Raw genomic sequence first — 24,045 nt, 5'->3', positions numbered from 1 at the left:
TTGTATGAAAGGAAAGACATTATCTTTGTACTTTTTTATTTCGTATATGCGATCAAAATAGAGATATTATATTATTATGCAGATTAGAGGTGCAACAAAAAATGAATTTATTGGCTAATGTTCAAACCTGGTTAGGCTTAAAAAAAAAAAGAAGTTTCCTCGTAGTTTTCTTGGAGAAGATTTCAATAGGAGTAAAAAAAACGGTCTTGTCAAAAACAGAAAAAAAAAAAAAAGCGACAATCCGAATAATGATCAGACAAATAGTCTCATCCAAGACCCGAACTAAAAAAAACCACCATAACTCAATTTGATCCAATACGACATGTAATTGATCTGAACTTTAATGGACTCAAATACTCAATATTGGCCTGATAATGAGTCAATATGAAATTACACAGATTGACCCTCTTAATGGCATAGTCGAACAACCCTGAACCCAAAATGACCTGACCCGGTTTTACATTACAGTGAATCACTTAACGGACATAGCATGACCTGTTTGTCACAGTATAAGATTCACAAGCAATGCAAAGACCGTTCTGCATGCTGTCCTCAATCTGAGTTTCAAACTGATGCATGATGTCAGATTGTTTATTGTTTCCTTGCTGATATCTTGAATGATTTTTAAAAGAAAGCTGAATTTGCTCAAAAAACACTAGTCATTACTCATTACCTGATGATATTCATAAATCAAAACAACAGTCATCTGATAAGTGTCATACTCAACTCATACAAACAAGTTTCTTCAACCTAGAGTCGAGATAATACTAACACCAATACATACAGTTAACCCAAGTATGCTTATTCTACCAAAACTATTTCTTGAACCAGAAACAATGCTTGATCCAAGACTACTGTTTCCTGTAACAGAGCAAGGAATACCTAGTACACCTCCACAAAGACCAGGATTACCTTCAAAACTCGAGTTTAAAAAGGTCTGAAACTGAGATCCTTCTGGTATTGGCCCCTGCAGTTGATTATATGCCACGCTGAACACCGTAAGAAACGTGAGCTTCTCCAACGAAGTAGGTATCGATCCATGTAAATCATTTCTCGACAAATCTAAGACTTCAAGCTTAAGCATCTCTGATATTGAATCAGGAATTGTTCCTGTTATGTTATTCCTGCTCAAATCCAACACATGGAGTTGATTCAACTTTCCAATATTAGACGGTATTGTTCCATTCAGCAGATTGTTACTCAAGTATATTGCTGGTGGAAAATCAGTCTGGTTTCTCTTTGACGGCGAATGTGTGAACATTAGGCTCTTCAAATGCATCAAAGATTCTGGGATTTGACCGGAAATCAAATTATCTGATAAATCCAAGTTAAACAGATACTCCATTTGCCCGATCCATGAAGGGAGGTTACCGGTCAAATGATTCCACGACAAGTCGAGGACTTCCAACATCCTACATTTTAAAAGCCAGTCAGGAATCCCAAGTTCCAAATACCTCAGGTTACGAAACCCTGATAAATTTCCCGGGATTTCTTCACCGCGGAAATTGGATGTAAGGATAAGGGCAGAAAGATTTCTGCATTGCTGAAAGGTTGTCAATGCTACTGACAAATTCACCAAGCTGTTGTTCGAGGATGAGAAAAACGAAAGTGATGTAAGATTGCTAAAGTTTATAGGTATCTCACCGGTTAAATCATTTTTGTCGATGCTCAATGTTACCAGTTTCTTGCAGGTAGAAATTGAACTAGGAATGTCGCCGGAGAAATGGTTACTTGCAAGATTAAGGAAATATAGATTTGGTAATCCTGTGAAATCGAGGTTAATAGTGCCTGAAAAAGAATTATTATCGAGATCAAGCACCTCTAATCGGTCTAATTGAGCAAGAGATCGCGATAATACTCCTTCTAGGCCCTTGCTCCTTAAGACCAAGTTGATGACTCTACTCGTATTAGCTGTAGTTCTGCAGGTGACTCCCTCCCAATTGCAGCAATTCTTGGTGTCAGCCCAAGTCGTCAGAATTTGCGCATTAGTAAGATTACCAAGAAACTGTTTTAGTGCCAAGGAGTCATTTAGATCACAGCTTTGGTTTAGAGGTTCGGAACATGGAAGTGAACAAAGCAAGCAAACCCACATAACCCATTTTGCCATACTAGTTGAAAATGCCATAGTCTGCATCATTGAAGATTGCGATATCAGAATCTAGTATTAACAGATATTAACTTAAAGATAGTGTTAGAGAAAACTTACTTTCATTCAGCTGATCTTCAATTATTGCTTGACAGTCGACAGTCGACAGTCGACACAAAGTAGCAAAGACCGATAATAATGCAATTACAATGAATCCCTGGCACTCAAATATTATAGGCCGGCATCATACTTATCATAATTGATTAGGCAGTAGTTATTGACCACAAGTTCACAAGAGGAAGAATTGAAATGTCAACAATGAAAATGAACAAGTTGTGATTGTGATAGAAAACAATACAACAGTTGAACAATATGCACAAAGACTTGTTTAAGTCTTTAGGATGGTTTACTTAAAAGGGTTATGGTCAATCTTGACGGATTTTACTATTCAAATAATTTTACCGTCACTCATCAAAATTTCGTGTTTGTGAATTTCAGGTCCGCTACACTTTTACTCTCAAAATTCTAACAGAAATACAGACCTACCATTGCATTCATAGACCACAGTGGACTATCTTGTGTTGATAGACCGGATGTAGGAACGTGAAACAGTGAACTACATCGGGCTATCAGCAATCTCGCAGTCTAGTTATGTAAAGAACAAACATGAATGCCCCTCAGGCCTCAAGTAACCCATTAATCCAAGCTTCCATTTTCGAATGATCAACAGTTCGTAATTTCCTAGCAGATGTTACCCTTGCAGGAAAACAATTTTTTTGTGCTACAGCCAATAAAACTCGAAACAGTAATTCCTGCACTGCTGCACAGTCACGTTTTCCTGAGAATTGACATTAGATTACGAAAGAACTATTATCGACACAGACCAGATCAACCCAATTACCCCCAACTTGACAAAATTTGTCCGAAAGATGAGATTACCCGTAAATTTGCTTCAATGCCAAAAGATCATTATAATTACATGCCTTACATAGGGTTTCTGATCCAAGAACATCAAACCAAGAAAAGCCATTTCAGGCAAGAATTACTACCATTTGGTAAAATTAAAGTCCAGCAAAGAATGATTTAAACTTCAACCAAAAGAATTTTATTACCTAATTATGAAAGTGTTCACCTTTTCAATGGTAAGTAACAACGAGCTAAGAAATCTCCACCAAAGTACACTCTCAATCATTAGTCAGTAAGAGAGCAAGGAATACTTTGTAAACTGGGTTGAGAGCCTTCTTAAGTTGAGACGGTCTTAAACAAGAATTGGTGTTTTTCGAAAAACACTAGTCATTACTCATTATCTGATGATTCATAAATCAAAACAGACAATCATCTGATAAGTGTCATACTCAACTCATACAAACAAGTTTCTTCAACCAAGAGTCGAGATGATACTAATACCAACACTTACAGTTAACCCAAGTATGCTTATTCTACCAAAATTATTTCTTGAATCAGAAACAATGCTTGGTCCAAGACTACTGTTTCGTGTAAGAGAGCAAGCAATACCTTGTACACCCCCACAAAGACCAGGACTACCTTCAAAACTCGAGTTTGGAAAGCTCTGAAACTGGGGTCCGTCTGGTATTGGCCCCTGCAGTTGATTATATGCCACGCTGAACATCGAAAGAAACGTGAGCTTGTTAAGTGAAGGAGGTATCGATCCATGTAAATTATTGAGCGACAAATCTAAGACTTCAAGGTTAAGCATCTCTGACATTGAATCAGGAATTGTTCCTGTTAGATAGTTCATGCTCAAATCCAACACATGGAGTTGATTCAACCTTCCAATATCGGACGGTATTGTTCCACTGAGCAGGTTTTTACTCAAGTATATTGAAGGTGGAAAATTAGAGAGACGATTGTACTGCAACAAGCCATAATCACTCTGGTTTCTCTTTACATAAAGAGGAATTCCATCAACAGAAGAATTTTTTGACGCCGAATGTGTGAACATTAAGCTCTTCAAATGCGTCAAAGATTCTGGGATTTGACCGGAAAGCAAATTATCCGATAGATCCAAGTAAAACAAATACTCCAATTGCTCGATCCACAAAGGGAGGTTACCAGTCAAATGATTCCACGACAAGTCGAGGACTTCCAACATCCTACATTTTAAAAGCCAATCAGGAATCTCACCATGGAGGTCACTTTTCCCAAGTGCCAAAATCTTCAGGTTACCAAAGCCTGACAAATTCCGTGGCAGTTCTTCACCGCGGAAGTTGGTTGTAAGGATAAGGGCGGAAAGATTTCTGCATCCTTGAAAGGTTGTAAATGCCACTGACAAATTCACCAAGCTGTTGTTCGAGGATGAGAAAAACGAAAGTGATGTAAGATTGCCAAAGCTCATGGGTATCTCTCCGGTTAAATCATTCCTACCGATACTCAATGTTACCAGTTTCTTGCAGGTAGAAATTGAACTAGGAATGTCGCCAGAGAAATGGTTACTAGCAAGATTAAGGAGATAAAGATTCGGTAATCCTGTGAAATCAAGGTTAATAGGACCTGAAAAAGAATTATTATTGAGATCAAGCACCTCCAATCGGTCTAATTGAGTAAGAGATCGCGACAATACTCCTTGTAGGCCCTTGCTCCTTAAGACCAACTTGATCACTCTACTCGTATTAGCTGTAGTTCTACAGGAGACACCCTCCCAATTGCAGCAATTCTTAGTGTCAGCCCAAGTCGTCATAATTTGCGCATTAGTAAGATTACCAAGAAATTGCTTTAGTGCCAAGGAGTCATTCAAATCAGAGTTTTGGGTTAGAGGTTCGGAACATGGAAGTGAACAAAGCAAGCAAGCCCATATAACCCATTTCACCATATTATTAGTTAGCATCATTGAAGATTACGGAAAGTCAGAATCTCGCTATAAAACAGGTACAATATCAACTTAAAGATAGTGTTAAAGAGAACTTACTTCCACTAAGCTGTTCTTCAATTATGCCAGCTTGAGAGTCAATGCCAAGAAGCAACGACTGGCAACTCCGACTAAATAAGAAATTTCGTACCAGAAGAATTGAAAGGTCAACAATGAAAATGAACAAGTTGTGATAGAAAACAATATAAACAGTTGTACAATATGCACAAAGAATTGTTTAAGTCTATAGGATGGTTAACTTAAAAGGGTTATGGTCAATCTTGACGGATTTTACTATTCAAATAATTATATTATCATTCATTACTCGTCAAAAAATCATGTTTGGCTATTTCGGGTCCGCTACACTTGTATTCTCAAAATTCCAGTAGAAATACAGACTTACAGACAATGCATTCACAGACAGAAGGTTGCTGAATATGATGCAACAGTGGACTATCTTGGGTTGAAAGACCTGATGCAGGTACGCGAGCCAATGAACTGCATTGGGCTATCAGCAATCTCACAGTCTAATGCCCCCTCAGGCCTCAAGCAACCAGTAATCCGAACTTCCATTTTCGATTGATCAACAGTTTGTAATTTCCTAGCAGGCATTACCCTTGCAAGGAAACAACTTTTGCACAATAATTCGACATTAGATTACGAAAGAACTATTTTCGACACAGACCAAATCAACATCAACCCAATTACATCAGCTAGAGTTGTGTTAGAATAGCCCCATCCCAACTTGACAAAATTTGTCCAAAAGGTGAGATTACCAGTAAATTTGCTTCAATGCTAAAAGATCATTAGAATTACAAGCCTTACATAGGGTTTCAGACCAAATAACATCAAACCCAGAAAACCCATTTGGTAAAATTAAAGTCCAGCAAAGAATGATTTAAACTTCAACTAAAAGAACTTGATTTTACCCAATTATAAAAGTTCTCACCTTTTTAAAGGTAAGTATCAACCAGTTCACAAATCTCCAGTTCTCCACCAAAGTAAACTCTAATTCATCATACAGTAGTTATTATTTGCGATTAGTTAAGCTGGTAAAGTCTCGAGAGGTGGTACACAGACGGGGTTTCGAACCGGTCAGCATTATACTTGCCCTTATGGGCTATGGCCCATTATATTAAAAAGAAATATTCCAACAATATCAGAATTCAGAACCCAATCATCTCAAGATTGAATTGTGTGATAAGTGATTGCAGATTAAATAAGCAATTTTCAATTGAAAAAAAAAAAGGTAACATACCCACGTTCATGCTGCAAAGTTTGCAGGTTTTGACTGAAGATAGTAATTAATTGCGGAGAAATACTTGTGTCCTTCGGGGAGGGGAACGTCCTCCTTACACCCGAAGAGGAGCAGGAGCATCATCCTCCTCATTTTTCATTTTGGCCTCGTAGAGGATACAAGTATTACCCGTCACAAAGAAGACTTGCTATTTTCGTTCAAGACAACTGAGATCTGCCTAAGTTCATACACAAACTTAATACGAAGTATTCACTTGGTTCAAATCAATTTCATACATTTTAGGGGGTGTTTGGTTCACGCGTGGGTATGGGTTTGGAATCGGGAATCATACCTGGGTGTTATCGGGTTGGAACTTGATACCTCATACCTTGTGTTTGGTTCAATTTTGGGGGTATGGGGTTAGAAAATAATCAAAGCTAAAAACTCTTCAAAATACAATATTTTTAATAATAATTTTTATACTATTAAATCATGTAGAGAAAATTTAATCAAATAAATATATAAAATGATTTTTTTTACAATTGTTTTTATCACTTTTTAATATTGTAATTTGATACCATGGGTATCAATCTCATACCCACCCCCCTCTCTGGGTATGAGAAACCAATACCTCATGGGTTTGAGGTATGGGTATCAAACCTTCAATTTTGTCAACCAAACACATGGTATGGGTTTGGTTCATTCCAAACCCATACCTCATACCTATATTGGGTGAACCAAACACCCCCTTATTCACGTTGCAAAACGTGTCTCGGCAATTGGATGAGAGGGATTATTCAATAGACCTTCCATAAACGGAGTATTTATTGAACAAATTTACGGAATTTGTTTGAATGGAGGGAGTACATGTTTTCTTTTCTAAGGACAGACTGAGAAGGGAAGTTTGAGTTAATAGTGACGAATTTAGGGCTGAGCAAAAAATCCGATTATCCAAAACCGATTCGAATCCAATCTGAGTTTCCGGAGATCCGATCTGAAATCTTTGGTTTTGTTTTGGATATGAATATTAGAATTAAAACATTTGGATATTTAATCGGATCCGAAATTATAGTTTTCTATTATTTACAATATTTTCTTGTCGTTTATTACCATTTTTTATTTAATAAGTGTGTTTAGATTTAATCCTTCTATTGGGGTTATATGAAATTTTCCGACGTTGCAGTGTTGAATTACTATTTTTAAATCGTTCCATTTTTTTCGTGTTGTTTTAAACTTGTAGTGCTAGTTTAAGTATAATTTCGAGAAAATATAATTTTATCTAATACAACATACAACTTAATAAAAGTTTACGATATAAGAGAAATATGTAAGTAGTACTGAAATTTTATGTCGAGAACCCTGGAGTAAGAATACTAAAGAAATCAATGTAAGATGATGAATATGATGGTGTTTCAAACTTAATTTTAAAGTAAATTAAAAAATATGGATATCCAATGAATATCGGAATCCGTTCCGTTTTTGGATATCCAAAACATTTTGTATGGATATGAATATCTGACTTCAGGAATTTCTAATATGGATAGTGGATCCAAACTAACACTTTGGATTGATATCCGATCCGTGCTCTGCCCTAGTGACGATCAAGGAAAAGGGTAAAGATGACAGTGGATACGCGGGCTCTTGCATGCGCTGGGACGTCCCAGTATGATCCATGTTCCATTATAGCACGACACGAGATCGGCACGACCCAACATGGTATAACCTATTGGATATTTTTATGTAATTTAAATAAGAAATTACAATCGTTCCTTTCCATTCGTGTCTTTTTGTGTTCTATGAATACATGATCACCACCCCTCCCAGCCTTACATGAAGATTGAAAAGTCATGGAAAAATAAAGTAAATCTCATGCTCCTCTCTACATTTAGAATATGCATTAGTGTCATGTGATTATCTCTACATTTAGAATATGCATTAGTGTCATGTGATTATCAAGCATTGTAGCGTTTGCTCGATTTCTCAAGTTTGAAGTACTATGAGAAACGTAATCTATTCTGTCCTAAGAGACAATTGTTCATTAACCTTGGGTACCTCTCAAATTGTCTTAAGAAAACAACCTGAATTCATTGGGCTCGGGTTTGTTATTCTATTTTTATGACGTTTTCATATTAATTTGATATATGTGATTTCTACAATATTTTATATGCAAATCATATTGATCTTCTCTCCTACTATATATATTATGTATATGACCCCATATACAACATGACACGCATGGGCCATGGCAAGTGCTTAGGCTAAAGTTTGAGAAAGAAGATTGTGCCTAATCTAAACACGGCACTGCCCAGCTGGTATTGCACGCTTGGGCACGCCCAAAATACAAAGGAATTATGCACCTAGGCAGTGGACACGACACGCTTGGGCCGCCATTTCCATTCTAACGAAACGACACGACCCGAGACGAAGTTCACCTTCCTTGCCAGGGCCATGCCATTTTCTTCTCCAAGCATGGTAGGCCGACACGAGGCACAACTCGACACGACACGAGTCACTTCCATCTCTATATAAGGGTAGAGTTTAATGCTTAAAATCTAGGAATATAGAGGCTCATGTGTCCATTTAAACACAATCTTTTGGAGCTATGTACAGAGGCGTTTCCAGGATTAAGTGGACGGGATACTAAAAAGTAACGAAATCACAAAAGTGACAGATTTATGTTTCTATAATGAGAAATTTGGTTCTAATATATTAGTTTCTTATGTGATTGCAAAATATATATATACACAACACAAATGGTAAAAAAATGTTCACAAAAAGTATTGAACCCATGACCTTGAACAAGGAAAAACTACATACAAGTACACAAACACTAAACCAACATAATTAATATATATGTTCCTTAACAACATAAAATTAAGCATATTTTTTAACAAAGGATGCATATTTTTTTTAACAAATGAAGCGCAGATGCATTCACTGAACCATTTGTATAACCGCCCCTGGTTATGTACGACTTAAAGCTGGAAAGGGAGTAATCAAGGAGTATAAATTTCATGGTCATAATAAGCCTTAGAAGCCTCCAAGCTCATGGTTGCACCAAAGGTTACAAATTCATGTTCAAAGCGAGTATTCTCATAGTTTTCTGAAATGTCAATCAATATAGCAGGCCTGACTTCCAAGCTTCATATCTGAAGTTGTACTCGTAAAAATCCTTTGATTCTTATGTCATTGAAAAGCTTGGGATCTTAGGTAAACAACGGATTATGAATCACCTCCATATCAGTTGCATAACTCGAGTTATGGTTGATAAAAGCAGCTTAGGCAGAAGAGTGTTATTCTGTTTTCAGAATGACCTATGAGCACTAAAAGTTCAATAACTCAAGATTTACTCAATGTTTAAGGTTGATTCTTTTTGGAGGTGAAAGCTAACTTCATTAGCTTTTAAATCAGCTATCATGAGCTCTGATATTAATCCCGATATAAGAGATATTCCTCCTACAAGATGTTTCTGATTCCTGAGATGTCTGTTTCGTACCTCTGTGCATCAAGGGCTTGAAAGTCTATTTTACCACATCTTATTGGGCTTCTTCGAAGCCTTCATAAGATCCTTAAGGAGTCCTAGTGTCATGGAGTGAAGGAAGAAAGGCCTTGTTTTAGAATTAGAAGTACTACAACTGAAACTCAAACAAGTCCAAGTCATATCTCTTGCCCGGTTTGGGTCTATCATCAAGAACATCGTCCAAGGCAATCCCTAAACAGAATTGAGTGATTCCAAAGCCTAATACTCCTATCTTAAAGTCTTGGGAAGAGAAAAGTCTTGGAGAGTCTTAGCTAATTCACAATTTAGATGCACGTTTAGTTAAGTACAAATCAGTGGGTCCGGGAAGGACCAATTCAACACCATCATGTGATCATAAGTTGTTTTGGTTGCCGTTCTTGGCTAGACAAGGGCTGGACAAGGCTTGAAAGGCTTCCTTATCTTTTTTATTTGAAGAGTTGAAGCTGCCAAGCACCCTTTTCCAAGGCCTTACACATCTTATTTGACCTTGTGTAAGCAAGCAAATCTAAATTCAGCATTATTACTTTATGCTTTTCTTGTTTTCTAGTCTTTGTATTTAGTTATTTGTGTAAGATAAAATAGTTGGTTGTTGTACTCATTGTAGTGTTATTCGTGGCCCTTATATTTCTTTTGAACGATCAAGATGTAAAGCCTTTGGCCTATATAAACCAAGGCATCACATTGTAACAATCAAATTTGAGTTAAATAATGAATTAAAAGAATGAAACTTTGTTTCTCTAAGATTCTCTTGGCTTTGTGCTTGAGAACAACTCCTTTGCTTAGTACTTGGAGCCTGGAGTAGCGTCTTTTGTTGTGTGATGGGATAACCTCTTAGTCTCGAACATTAACTTTATGCTTTGTTCGATTCATATCCTTGTTCTTGGTCCAATTAACTCGAATTTCCACCACAATTTCACCGTGTTTTCCTCAAGTTTGAGTCCATTTACTTTAAGCTTTTCGTTTTAGTCCAAAAACCATATCTTGTACTCTTGTAGATTATATCATCATGATAATTTTAAAAAAATCTGTTGATCTGGCATATGTAGTTTACAAGTTATTATGCATATATACAGGGTTTACATTGTGCACAGTATTCCTGGTAAAAAATGGTTGTTGCAAACCGAGTTGATGGTTTAAGTTGTATTATACTCCTTTCATCTCGCTCAATTGTTGTCCTTTGGTTTTAGCACAAAGACCAAGGAAGTAAGAGGGAGACAAGTGGATCAAATTGATCGAGTATGAAAGCTCAAATTGCTCATCAAATGTAATCCTAAAATAGAAAGAACAACAATTTATTGATACACCAAAAAATGGAATAGGATAACAAATGATCGGGACGGAGGTAATATGAGTTTGGCTACATAATACGGAGTAACGACAATGGATCCTCTCCCTTACCTATCCCGCTCCATTAGTTATCATACTTATCAATGGAAACGATTTAATTTCGAGAATAAATCAATGGCCTAGATTTATTTGTGATGGTGAAAAATTTGAGGTGGAAATGAAATGTCTGGAATGCATCCGATCTCTTCATTTTGACCCCAACGAAATCCTAACTATTAATAAATAATGGATAGGTAATATATATGGAGAGAAAGATATGAAGAGAATCTAGACTGCGGAGTAACATGGTAAATTCATTTATCATGATCATCATAATATCGAGGTACCAACTACAATAAATGAGTAGCATTACACCTCAAAAACATGCATACAAAATCAGAGGTGACGCACCGAACATGTGATTGTTAACTTTTTTTTTTTTTTTTGAGGAAAGTATTCAACAAAACTTTTAATCATACATCATACGTCATACATCATTGTAAGTAAACACTACTAATGATGATATTTTATTACCTAACTTAACGTTATATCCGCCTAAATGTTTCATCATATATATTAACCTCAAATATCATACGACAAGTCTTATTAAAGACGGACATATTTATTATAAGGTAAAGACGGGTTAAATAATACTTCGTATTAAATTGGGTAGATAAGAAAAAAACAAAATGCCTAGAAAGTATTATTCTACTTTTGTTTTATCTATCCACTTGGATATTCATTACTTAACATGTTTTCAGCTTGTGATGGATATGTCCGTTTTCAACGAGAATTTGTAAATATCATATTTACCTAAAACCTATTCCATTAATAAATCTAAATAGCTTGTGTATGATAACAAATTCTGATGCATATAATAACTTTTATAGAAGATTGTAACTATATAAAACTACCTTCAGGTTCTCCGACTTCCGAGTACCATATAGTCGAAAATAAATCATCAAACAAAACCATCGATTTTCACGAGCTTTAATATTGCTGCAATTTCAGGGCTTGAGCTTGAGGCTTCTGGTTATCAGTTGACCTAAGTGATAATGCGTTAAATCCGTGCGATTTTAATCGAATCGACCTTAGTTTAAATTTTAGTTCCATTTCAGTCAGGTTCATTTCGGACTTTCGGTTAGCCATTTTTACCGGTTTGTGCTATTTTGAGACGGATATGGTTAAGCCCGGCTTAAGATCAGTCTTGAGTGAGTCTTATCTCAAAACTACCAATAATCTTACTCTTATCTAGCCTATTTACCGTTACTATATGAAGCGCAAATTATATTATAGCTCATTGTAAATCGTATAACCATCTTACACAAAACATAATTATTATTTCAGACGGCTTTATGTATGTTAAGACGTACTCCACTCAATTTAATTAAAATAAAAAGGGGATTATTTTATTTTTAACTTAAAACCGTTTCAAGCCATACGTTTTGTATATGATTCCTGTTATAAGATACTATATTTCTATACATACCATTATTATTACTTGAATTCAAACACATTAGAATTCTCCATTTTCTACCACGGCTAGGTGATAAAATAGTTTCAGGAACAAGTAAATCAAATGTATACCTTGGAATCCATTTATCTGGATTTTCTTATCAATACTGTCGATGTTTGTTTATTTTTTTATTTTTTTGGTGTTTACTTTTATGAATCAATGAAATACCTATAGTTTGGATTTAAGACAAAAATGTACGGTAGCATTGAATTATTGATTTTAAGATTTTTATGGGACATACTATACGGCTATATCCACGTCCACAAACTATTATACACGTTATAAATGTTACAGCTAAGTTTGTAAAAACCATTCATTTGCAGCATTGATTGACCAACCATTCATCAATAAATAACACACTACCACAAAATCACAATGCTACTAGATAATCCCTATTAAAAATTACAAAAAAAATATTTATCGTAATATCTCTCAAAATATACGAGTAATAATATGAGTCTCGACGATAATGGTACAACGCCGCTGCTCGTGGCAACGGCGCAAGAAGGCGAAGGCGAAGGCGAAGGCGAAGACGGGTGGTGTAAGAAGACTAAGAAGGTGGTGAACAAAGTGGTGGACGTAGAGGAAGCGAAAGCACAAGTGTTATTTTCATTACCAATGATATTAACAAACGTATTTTATTACTTAATTCCATTAATATCAGTAATGTTTGCTGGTCATCTTGGTGAACCTGAGCTTGCTGGTTCAAGTCTTGCTCAATCTTGGTCTACTGTTACCGGTTTTTCTTTCATGGTTTGTTTCCTTCTTTTTTCTGATTACGAGAGTATCCGCAGTTGCTACTTTTTTTTCATCGACTTAGTTTTGCTTAAATCTGTTTTATATTAACTAACCCTTCTTTCATTTCAACAGTATTTAAATTTACTGTGAGCGTCGTCTTAATTTGAGATGGTCTTAGACAAGAATGTAGCTTCTTCATTCACTTATTTATTGATTAGTCCGTTTTGCTTCAGACCGCCTTACTTTAGACGGTAATAAGACCTCTCACAAGTGAGAAGCACATAGAACCCTAAATGAGTTTTTTTGTGAGAGGAAATGGTATTCGTCTGACAATTTCAGACGGATATGGCTGTCTGAAATAAGAATTTGTGTTTATTGATTGTGACATGCGGAGTATTATTTTACTTATTTGCATATGACCATTTCAATGATTGAGTTTTTATAATTTAGTTGTTCAAAGGTGTGTAGCCATTAAATGAGATTGTTGTGCACCAAAAGTCAAGTGTATGTTTTATGCATTGAATTGGTACAACCTGTCTAATTTCCTTAACTTTTTTAAGTAAAAAAAAAATATGTGTAAGAGACAAAATTTACGTGAGACTGTCTTACAGTGATAGAAGTAATAGATTACTTGCCGTATGTGAAAGTTAAAATGACGCAGTCTTACAATTAAATTGAAATGAATCAATTAAATTAGGGTTAGTCTTATATGTAAAACCGTCTCATATAAAATCATTTACAATATTGTAAACAAATAAAAAACACGAGTATTGATTTCATCTCATACTCATAAAAATAAATGAGAAATACATTATGAATGAATGGATCTGACTTGTCAAAAAAAAAAAAGAAAAGAAGAATGGATCTGATACAATATGTGAAATGTTGTCAACCAAACTTCCATACTTCACTCGAACAACCGGTTTGTCAGGTCTAATTTAACTAGTACACATTCACCCATTAACTAACACTACATGTTACTCAGCTATAAGTGTCGGACCGCACAATACCAATGTGTCCGATATGGTTAAGTGTAGACCTAATAAAGCTGATTCGACTTAAATGACCCGATTCGATATGGCTGACTCGAGATCTGAAAGTGATTCGAACTTGCTTGATTCGAATATGACCCGGAACCCGAGTTGACCTGACCCAAACCTAAATTGATCCAATGTTGGCCCGACCTGAGATGACCTGACCGAAAAAGTCCGACCCATAATTGACTCAATTCAAAATGGCTTAAAGTGACCCAAAATGACCCAAAACGATAAATACTAAGTCATACTCCGTATTAATGTTATACAATATGTATCAATATAGAGTTAAATTTGCAAAATACTATTTCTTCTTAATCAAAATAGTACAGAGTACTAACTAAAGTGTTTTAGCCATTAACCCGAAAACGACCCGACCCAAAATGACTCATACCTGAAAGTGACCCGACCCGAAACGATCCGACAACTGGTCAGCCGAAATTGACCCGAAACCCAAAATGACCCGACCCGACCCAAGCCAACCCGGAATGTATAACAGACCCGAAATGACCCGATTCAAACTGACCCGACCCATACCCGACGACCTAATTGACCAATGTGACACCTCTACTTAAGTGTTCTTTTAAGTTTTTAATTTTCAGTCTAAAATAAAGTATCGAAGTGTTGTGTTTTTCAGACACTCGACACATGATCGAAGTGAAGTGCCGGTGTAACATAACATAACACTACATGCATGTGAATATGTGATTGTAACTTGTTCTAAGTTTTTGTTATGGTGTCTATTTATCAGACTGGACTAAGTGGTGGATTGGAAACACTATGTGGTCAAGGATATGGAGCCAAACAATACAACAAAATGGGAATACATCTTCAAGCATCATGCATAATCTCCTTAATTTTCTCCATAATAATCTCAATCATCTGGTGGTACACAGAACACATCCTTCTTCTACTTCATCAAACACCTACAGTCTCGAAACAAGCCTCTTCCTACCTGAGATGCCTCATCCCAGGAATCTTTGCCTATGGAATCCTACAAAACATCCTAAGATTCCTGCAAAGTCAGTCTGTTGTTTTCCCTCTTGTTGTTTGCTCAGCTACGCCGTTGGTTCTGCACCTTGGCCTTAACTATGTTCTGGTTTACTGGACTAGCCTCGGTTACTTTGGACCGCCATTGGCCGCTTCTGTCTCGTTTTGGGTGTCGGCTTTGATGTTGATGATGTATGTCAAATTTGATAAGAAGTTTGAGCATACTTGGAAGGGTTTGACTATGGAATCGTTTCGCTATGTTGTTCCTAACTTGAAGTTAGCTTTGCCTTCTGCTGCCATGGTTTGGTAAGTATACTCAATTTTTTTTTTTTTTTTTTTTTTTTGATGACGAGCGGGTTGAGTCCCCCGGGCCCATGCATTCCCTCACTACCACATGGACCATGTAAGCCACCCCTTTGAGGGCTGCAGTGGCCAAGTGATTATCGCCCCAACTGGTAGTCGAACCCGGGACCTCTTAACTCCTGCATTTCTGCAAGCTTCAAGGTTTAACCCGGCTACCACTGGACTAACACCACTTGGTTGTATACTCAATTTCAACATTTGTTATGTTGTGAGATAGTAACAGACTAACAGTTAGTCGATATAGCAGATGTCAACTAGCTTATTTGATAAAGTCATGAAATGTGGTATTCAATTCATGAACCGAGTCTCTTTCTACACATACACAAAAAAAAAAAAAAAAAGTTAGTCGATAGAAGTGTAGATGAAACTACTAGCCTCTGCATGGTGCTTAATATTCCGTGGCTCTGATACCATGTCAAGAAACCATCTCAACCAAAAGCTTAACCTTAAGCTGATGGTTGGAGTTACAAGATCGATTTTATACTCTAACAGTTTGAATATATTGAATCACAGTTTAGAGTATTGGGCGTTCGAGATCTTGGTGCTGTTAGCCGGCCTGATGCCCAACTCGGAAACAAGCACTTCTCTTATTGCAACATGGTATGATACATGGAGAATATATCCCTCTGTGGCTCTCTGGAACTTTACTAATTCGGAATTGCACCGACTTAATTTGATATACAAATTGTTTTGATCTTAATTATGTAATTCCTCTTACCAGTGTTAATACGGAAGCCATTGCGTACAATCTCACTTATGGATTGAGTGCTGCAGCAAGGTAATAATCTTCATAACAAGAGATGTTTTCTCAAGTATATGCATTATTCATCGACTCCTAAGATTTCAACTCTCGTGACAGCACGAGGGTTTCAAATGAGCTGGGAGCTAAGAGGCCAGATCAAGCAAAGAAAGCGATGGCTGTAACATTGAAGCTATCGATTCTTCTAGGAATCATCATGGTGATGGTACTAGGATTTGGACACAATATTTGGGCAGGCTTGTTCAGTGACAGCCCTGAAATACTCGAAGCATTTGCTGCAATGACACCTTTTCTTTGTTTATCCATATTTTTGGACTCCTTCCAAGGCATTTTATCAGGTCGGTCATTTACTCATATACATAACACTCGTTCTTCTCGTCTTCTCGTTTACATTGTATATATCAGACTTCAATACTCAAAATTTTGTCGATAATTACAGGGGTGAGTCGAGGATGTGGCTGGCAGCAGTTGACTACTTATATCAATTTGGGAACATTCTATTTCATCGGCATGCCCTTGGCGTGTTTGTTCGCCTTCAAGTTTCATATGTATGCTAAGGTAATTATACATGGCACTGAGTTTCAATACAAGCCACATAATTTGAAAAAATGTGACTTGAGTGATAATGAAACTCACTACCGTACACTAGACCTGTACTCGGGCCGGGCCGGGTTCTCCTGTCAGACCCGGGCCCGAGATATGCCAATGGCGGGTTGGACTGGAATTTTAGGAACAGAGCCAGGCCAGAGCCAGCGCGGGCCAAGGCCGGGTCAGGCCAGGTTGCATAAAATAACGGGCCAAGGCGGGTCGAGGCTGGGCCGGGCCGGGTCAGCCCGTGCTGATGGCCAGCTCTACCATACACTAGGATAACTCGTTTCTACAAATTACTCCGTATGACCGTATATGTTACTGATGCAAATTTTTATTTACCTTTTTTTTTCAGGGTCTTTGGCTCGGTTTAATATGTGGACTCGCGACTCAAAGTGGTACTCTTTTTCTAGTCACTATACTCCAGAATTGGGAGACCATTGAACTATCATCAAGTGAGAAAGGACATTCAATTGTAGTCTAGTTAGCAGCTAACTAGTCATAAATTCAAGCTTGATCATCGATTCAATACCAATTTTGGATCGGAGATCCGATCCAAATCTATGTTCAAGATTTGGGTTGCAACAAAAAATTGGAGTTTTGCTTTTTTTTTTTTTGTAATTCAAAAGCTACTAATAAGTATTTAAATTCGCAAATGGGTTTGGGTCGCCACATACTTTTAGATATGTCATCTTTACAATTTTTTTGGTCTTGAGGGAGTCGCAAAGGTGAATTTATTGCACACGAAATTTGAGACTAGTTCATGACTCATGAGTACCAATCCCTCGTGACTTTACCAATTATTCGTGCACACTTAAAACTATGTCTTACATTCTGGTGCACCATAAAAAATGAGGTTCTACATATGAATGTATAAGTGTACTACATGTCGAGGTTTGTATTGAATTTATCTGCAAAGCTTATAAATTCAATGGCCAAAACTGGAGGCCCGGTTCCGCCGTCCGGGGTATTAGACGCCCCTGTTTACATTATACGAGTATCATCCTAAAAAGGGAAATGATAAATGTCACTATATTTTTTTGTTAATGCCACAACAATATATGTCAACTGTCAAGTTGAAAGACCTATTACTATTTGCCGTCTCACAAATATGAGTGACATTAATAATTTTAAAGTGACATTATGCCTTTCCCAAAAAAAAATATAGTTGATCTAACATGTATAATTAGAGGTGACAAAATTAGACCAACCGGAACATGTGATTATATTATCGATCGTAGTAAATCGTATAAATACCTTACAGAAGAAAAATAAAGCATGAAATGATTAATTTAGGATATTTTTTTTGTACATCTCATACCCACGTCGGTCCACATACTACAAATATCTCACGTGAGTTTTCCAGTTAATCATTCATTTGCATTGACTAAAAAAAATATACGGAGTATTATCTACTACAAGAATTTGTTAGACTTTTAAAATTTTAAATCCTAATATCTCCCAAAATATAAGAGTAATAATATGAGTATCGAGAATGGTACAACGCCGCTGCTCGCAGCAACGGTGGAGGAAGGCGAAGGCGAAGACGGGTGGTGTAAGAAGGTGATCAACAAAGTGGTGGACGTCGAGGAAGCGAAAGTACAAGTGTTATTTTCATTACCAATGATATTAACAATCGTATTTTATTACTTAATTCCATTAATATCAGTAATGTTTGCTGGTCATCTTGGTCAACTTCAGCTTGCTGGCTCTACTCTTGCTCATTCTTGGGCTACTGTTACTGGTTTTGCTTTCATGGTTTGTTCCCTTCTCTTCTTTCTTTTTGTGTGAAATTATACAAACTAGTCTGGGCCATGCTAAAAGATATGAGAAAGAGTCCGCTTTATAAGTCTAAGGAGCTTCTACTATAAATTACTCCCTCCGTCCCGGTCAATTGTTGTCCTTTCATTTTGGCACAAAAACCAAGGAAAGAGGAGAAGACCAATAACTAAATGACAAGTGGAACAATTTGAATGAGAATGATCAAATTACTCTTTAAGTTCATTCTTAAAATAGAAAGGACAACAAATGATTGAGACACCCCAATATGGAAAAGGACAACAAATAACCGGGACAGAGGGAGTAAAACATATTGGCAATAGAGGGAGTAGCCCCTTGGCAATGAGAAAAAGTCCGCTCTATAAATCTTAGCCTGGTGGAGGTGGACCCGGACCCGGTTTGAGGGCAGGCTAAGGGTATGCTTAGGTGCGGGTATGGGGTTGGGCGGGTCTGGGGAGGGAGGTTAAGATATGCTCGACCCGAGCCTTGTATTTGACGGGTCAGGCCGGGTTAGTACCAGGTCAGACCAGGCCGGGTAGAAATTGACCCAATGGTTGGGCCGGACTGGACCAACCCACATGTTTGACCAGCCCTAATATGGAACATTCACATGTGAAAATATATTGTTTCTCCACTCTCTCCTCACATGTGAGACCACTTAAATTAGACTTCTGGGGTCAATTAGACCCAATTCCTGCTCTCGAAAGCCATGGGCTTTGATAGCATATTAGACTCGATATTCGGGAAAGATTATCGTATGTTCGTATGTTCATATATATATCAATTACATTAATCGATCATCTCTATTTAAAGATAGAGAATCCTACGCTATTACGGAAACAATTCCTTCTACAATCTAGTTATAACCAAATACTTTTCGTATCACAAGTCTGTCTTAGATATACTATCGTATTCCATTTTCTAATTCTATTATTATTCTGTTTGTTTGATAACAAGAAACCCATTGTCATTACTCTCTTTGTCACGGTCAATTATTATTTATCCTTTGATTTTGGCACAAAGACCAAGGAAAGAGGTGGAAGCCAATATTATATGATAAGTGGACCAAATTGAGTGTGAATGATCAAATTGCTAATCAAATGCATTTCTAAAATAAAAAGAATAACAATTGACTGAAACACCCCAATGGAATAAGACAACTAATGACCAGGATGAAGGGAGTATTTTTTATTAGGTCGGGGTTTATTCCCTTTTCTTCATTCTCTCCTCTTTTTTTTTTTTTCGATTTCTGGCATATTATTTTACTTATCCGTTATCATAAAAATGGGTCAAATAGATATCACTGTTACAGGGGCTAATATCTAAGGACTCGTAGAAATTTCACAAATTCTTGTTTAAGACAACTGGGTTGCCAGATCTAATTTATGAGTATACCTTTCGCGAAGTTTTCAATTTTTGGTTAAAAATGAATTATCTAAGTGTCGTGTCGTAACCAAAGTAAAGTGCCGGTTTAACATAGCACTACATACATGTGATTGTTTCTTATGCTAAGTTTTGTTTTGGTGTATAGTAGCTTGGGCTAAGTGGTGGATTAGAAACACTATGTGGTCAAGGATATGGAGCTAAACAATACAACAAAATGGGAATACACCTCCAAGCATCATGCATAATCTCCTTATTTGTCTCCATAATAATCTCAATCATCTGGTGGTACACAGAACCACTCCTTATTCTCCTACATCAAACACCTACGATCTCGAAACAAGCCGCTTCCTACCTTCGATGTCTCATCCCAGGAATCTTTGCCTATGGAATCCTACAAAACATCCTAAGATTCCTTCAAACTCAATCTGTTGTGTTCCCTCTTGTTGTTTGCTCAGTTGCGCCGTTGCTTCTTCACCTTTGCCTTAACTATGTCCTGGTTTACTGTACTAGCCTCGGTTTCTTGGGAGCGCCATTGGCCGCTTCTATCACGTTTTGGGTGTCGGCTTTAATGTTGTTGATCTATGTCAAATTTGATAAGAAGTTTGAGCATACTTGGAAGGGTTTGACTATGGAATCGTTTCGTTATGTTGTTCCTAACTTGAAGTTAGCTTTGCCTTCTGCTGCTATGGTTTGGTAAGTATACTCCCCATTTGTTATATTGTGAGATAACAGTTAGGCCCTGTTCTTTCTGGCTTTGTTCTGTTCTGTTCTGTTCTGTTCAGCTCCTTTCAGCCGAAAAGAACAGGGCCTTGGTAGATACAATTCTCGAGTATTGTTCAGTTCAGCTCCTTTCAGCCGAAATGTGGACTAGTATCGATATATCTTTGAACTTATATACATATTTCCTCTGTTTTAATGCATTGAATCACAGTTTAGAGTATTGGGCGTTCGGGCTCTTGGTGCTGTTAGCCGGCCTGATGCCCGACTCGGAAACAACCACTTCTCTTATTGCAACATGGTATGATAAATGAAGTATATATATTCTTATCATAAACCCGACTTAATTTGATGTAATAAAATTGTTATGATCTTATCAGTGTTAATACAGAAGCTATAGCATACAATTTCACTTATGGATTGAGTGCTGCAGCAAGGTAATAATCTTCATAACGGCCCTAGGAAAAAAAAAGGTCGTATATAAGACGGTCTGATAATAAAATTCTAACCAGATGGTAAAACCTGAGATTTTGATCCTCATGACAGCACAAGGGTTTCAAATGAGCTAGGGGCAGGGAGGCCAGATCAAGCAAAGAACGCGATGGGTGTAACATTGAAGCTATCGATCCTGCTAGGAGCCATCATGGTGACCGTAGGATTTGGACACGATACTTGGGCAGGCTTGTTCAGTGATAGCCCTGAAATTATCAAAGCATTCGCTGCAATGACGCCTTTTCTTTGTATAACCATATTTTTGGACTCCATCCAAGGCATTTTATCAGGTCTGACATATACGCGAGTACATAATACTCATTCTTCTCGTGTACATTTGTTTATATCCGATGTATTAAACGTTTTTTGGTCGCGTAACAGGGGTGAGTCGAGGATGTGGCTGGCAGCAGTTGACTACTTATATCAATTTGGGAACATTCTATTTCATCGGCATGTCCATCGCGTGTCTGCTTGCCTTCAAGCTCCATATGTATGCCAAGGTAGTCATATTATTTGAAAAATGTGACTTAGTGTCGTAGTGATAATGAAACTCGGTACTATAAACTAGGATAACTCGTTTTTACAAATTACTAGTATATGTTCTGATGCAACTTTTTTGTTTACCTTGTTTTTTTTGTATAGGGTCTTTGGATCGGTTTAATATGTGGCCTCGCGGCACAAAGTGGTACTCTTTTTCTAGTCACTAAGCTCAAGAATTGGGCGAGCATTGAACTATCAAGTGATAAAGGAAATTCAATTTTAGTCTAGTTAGCAGCTAACTAGTTCTTAATTCAATTTTGATCACTGAACCAATATCAATTTTGTATCGGATCACTAATCTAAATCCAAACCCTCAAACCAATCTAATTTCAAAATTTGGGTTGTAACTGAAACTTGATTAATATGGAATGGTACTTTTTATGTAAAATTCAAATGCTACTAATCAAGAATTTGAATTCGAAACTTAATTTGATGACCCGATTTTTTCCTGTCAATTGGATATTTTTTATTATTTTTTATTTGGTGACGAGGGGGAGATGTGTGATAAATCAGTCTTGGCCAGAAATCAGAGAATCGTTCAAAATGTTTTAATACTTGTTATTTGGGCTGAAATCGAACAGGATAACTTCTGAAGCGACTCTTGACACGTGGAGAAAACCAGGAGAAAAAGAAGCACAACCCACTACGGCCTCTCGAACGGCTCAAACTGAAATTTAAAATACATGGTTTTCGGGATTCACGGGACTCGAAACAAAAGTGTCTGTAAATCATAAGGACAATTTCTCGGGCCAGTTTAAGCGACCTCACAAATTTGAGAAAGAATAGTGTACATTTGAGGCTGCTAGTGTGTAATAAACAAGTCTAGAGAGGAAATCGAATACTCGCTAAAAAATGGTTTAATACTTATTATTTAGGCCTGGTGCGTGCCGGGCTCAACCGTGCTTGGGCACAGATTTCTGAAGAAAGTCGCATCGGAGCTCGTCTCAAGCCTAGTCGTGTCGTGCCCGTACTTCCTCGATTTTCTCACCAGGCCGTGCTGGGCCGTGCCGCCCACCAGCCCGCGGTCCTTTATGCCAACTCTAATCAGAGGGGTACCATTGGTAGAAACTTAAAATTAGGGGTACCATGTGTAATCTATCAAAGTTCAAGGTTACCATGAAAAATTTCCAATATTATAATGATATTAATGGAGAGTACTTGATCATATTATTAAATATAACTATAACTATTAGACATAATGAGTAGCAATTGTCTGTATTCGGTATTCAGGATCTGGTTGGATATCGAACTAAGTGAAAAAAAAAGATGGTGTAATTCTGAGTATGTTATTTGTCCCACATTGAAAAACAATGCATGTTTGATGAATATATACTACGTATAAATAGTATAGTTGTCCCACATCAGAAAAATAATCAAGTTTGGTGAATATATTACTTATAAATAGTAGAATTGTCCTACATCGAAAGATTAGTATAAGGTAGGGTGATTATAAATAAGAGTTAAACCACATATATATTAATCTTTTATTTTTTTTGAAAGAGATATTTTAATAATATATAAACAAATCATTAGACATAGAATGTAAACATTAGACACTTATAACGTTTTTTTTTTTTGCATTATAAATAAGTTAATTACCCCGTTGCAACGCACTGATATTCAAACTAGTTCTTTTAGTAGATAGGGGATTGTTTTAGATAATGACACATAAATTACCTGAACAAAGATTTTTAAAGTGTTAGGGCTCCAAATTACAGTTTTGCTTAGAGCAATAGCAATGAAGAGTTTTTTTTATTGGGTTTGTCAAATCAAACTCTAAAATAAAGTTTGTCCCATTGCAAACAAAAGTTTGTTCTTAAATTAACAAATTTGGTTTGAAAACAAATACCAAATTCTTTCAAAAAACAAGAACAAATTGTGAGTTCCGATGAAAAATTAACCAATTAATTACATTATCAATTAGTTATGGATTAAAGAAGAACTTTATTTAAAGTTTTTTCCATTGTGACAAAAAATTTGAGATTATTGAGATTGTCAAAATATGATGTGACAAAGGAAGAACTTTATATAAAGTTTTTCCATTGCACTTGCTTAGGGCCTCAAAATGGTTAGGACTGGTCCTAGGTTTCACACATTATATAGTCAG

General features: G+C 36.7%; 4 protein-coding genes across 5 annotated transcripts; 2 read left to right on the top strand and 2 right to left on the bottom strand.

The window, feature by feature from the left end:
* Nucleotides 1-685: 685 nt before the first annotated feature.
* On the bottom strand, nt 686-3,074 carry LOC141646985 (uncharacterized). The gene is made up of 2 exons (XM_074455008.1): nt 2,207-3,074; nt 686-2,128 (listed from the first exon to the last, which is right to left on the bottom strand). The coding sequence occupies exons 1-2, from the start codon at nt 2,210-2,212 to the stop codon at nt 746-748; spliced, it is 1,389 nt and encodes a 462-aa protein (XP_074311109.1). The 5' UTR covers nt 2,213-3,074; the 3' UTR covers nt 686-745.
* Nucleotides 3,075-3,410: 336 nt separating this feature from the next.
* On the bottom strand, nt 3,411-4,934 carry LOC141646984 (phytosulfokine receptor 2-like). Its single transcript, XM_074455007.1, has one exon. It carries the CDS (start codon nt 4,932-4,934, stop codon nt 3,465-3,467), a length of 1,470 nt encoding a protein of 489 aa, XP_074311108.1. The 3' UTR covers nt 3,411-3,464.
* Nucleotides 4,935-12,858: 7,924 nt separating this feature from the next.
* Nucleotides 12,859-17,696, top strand: LOC141646983 (protein DETOXIFICATION 19-like). Its single transcript, XM_074455006.1, has 7 exons — nt 12,859-13,304; nt 15,075-15,619; nt 16,190-16,276; nt 16,398-16,454; nt 16,536-16,774; nt 16,876-16,994; nt 17,380-17,696. Exons 1-7 carry the CDS (start codon nt 13,005-13,007, stop codon nt 17,506-17,508), a joined length of 1,476 nt encoding a protein of 491 aa, XP_074311107.1. The 5' UTR covers nt 12,859-13,004; the 3' UTR covers nt 17,509-17,696.
* A 648-nt stretch (nt 17,697-18,344) lies between these two features.
* LOC141646982 (protein DETOXIFICATION 19-like) lies at nt 18,345-22,372 on the top strand. Of its 2 annotated transcripts, XM_074455004.1 has the most exons (7): nt 18,349-18,782; nt 20,338-20,882; nt 21,121-21,207; nt 21,287-21,343; nt 21,453-21,688; nt 21,780-21,898; nt 22,041-22,371. In XM_074455004.1, exons 1-7 carry the CDS (start codon nt 18,507-18,509, stop codon nt 22,164-22,166), a joined length of 1,446 nt encoding a protein of 481 aa, XP_074311105.1. In that variant the 5' UTR covers nt 18,349-18,506; the 3' UTR covers nt 22,167-22,371. The 2 variants fall into 2 exon arrangements, with proteins under 2 accessions (XP_074311106.1, XP_074311105.1); XM_074455005.1 differs by lacking the exon at nt 21,121-21,207 and having other exon boundaries at nt 18,345-18,782; nt 22,041-22,372.
* The last annotated feature ends 1,673 nt before the right edge of the window (nt 22,373-24,045 follow it).

The sequence above is a fragment of the Silene latifolia genome, chromosome 3 (genome assembly GCF_048544455.1).
Source record: "Silene latifolia isolate original U9 population chromosome 3, ASM4854445v1, whole genome shotgun sequence".
NCBI classification, from domain to species: Eukaryota; Viridiplantae; Streptophyta; class Magnoliopsida; order Caryophyllales; family Caryophyllaceae; genus Silene; species Silene latifolia.
The sequence above is the reverse complement of the archived record's forward strand: the minus strand, read 5'-3'. Positions and strand labels throughout refer to the sequence as shown.

Bases quoted from the DNA above. Each gene is read 5' to 3' on its own strand.
- LOC141646983 (XM_074455006.1), top strand. From the start codon at position 13,005: ATGAGTCTCGACGATAATGGTACAACGCCGCTGCTCGTGGCAACGGCG. The intron at 16,277-16,397 runs GTATGATACATG...TCCTCTTACCAG, and splicing joins ACTTCTCTTATTGCAACATG to TGTTAATACGGAAGCCATTG. The intron at 16,995-17,379 runs GTAATTATACAT...TTTTTTTTTCAG, and splicing joins AGTTTCATATGTATGCTAAG to GGTCTTTGGCTCGGTTTAAT.
- LOC141646984 (XM_074455007.1), bottom strand. From the start codon at position 4,934: ATGATGCTAACTAATAATATGGTGAAATGGGTTATATGGGCTTGCTTG.
- LOC141646982 (XM_074455004.1), top strand. From the start codon at position 18,507: ATGAGTATCGAGAATGGTACAACGCCGCTGCTCGCAGCAACGGTGGAG. The intron at 21,208-21,286 runs GTATGATAAATG...TGATCTTATCAG, and splicing joins ACTTCTCTTATTGCAACATG to TGTTAATACAGAAGCTATAG. The intron at 21,689-21,779 runs GTCTGACATATA...GTCGCGTAACAG, and splicing joins CATCCAAGGCATTTTATCAG to GGGTGAGTCGAGGATGTGGC.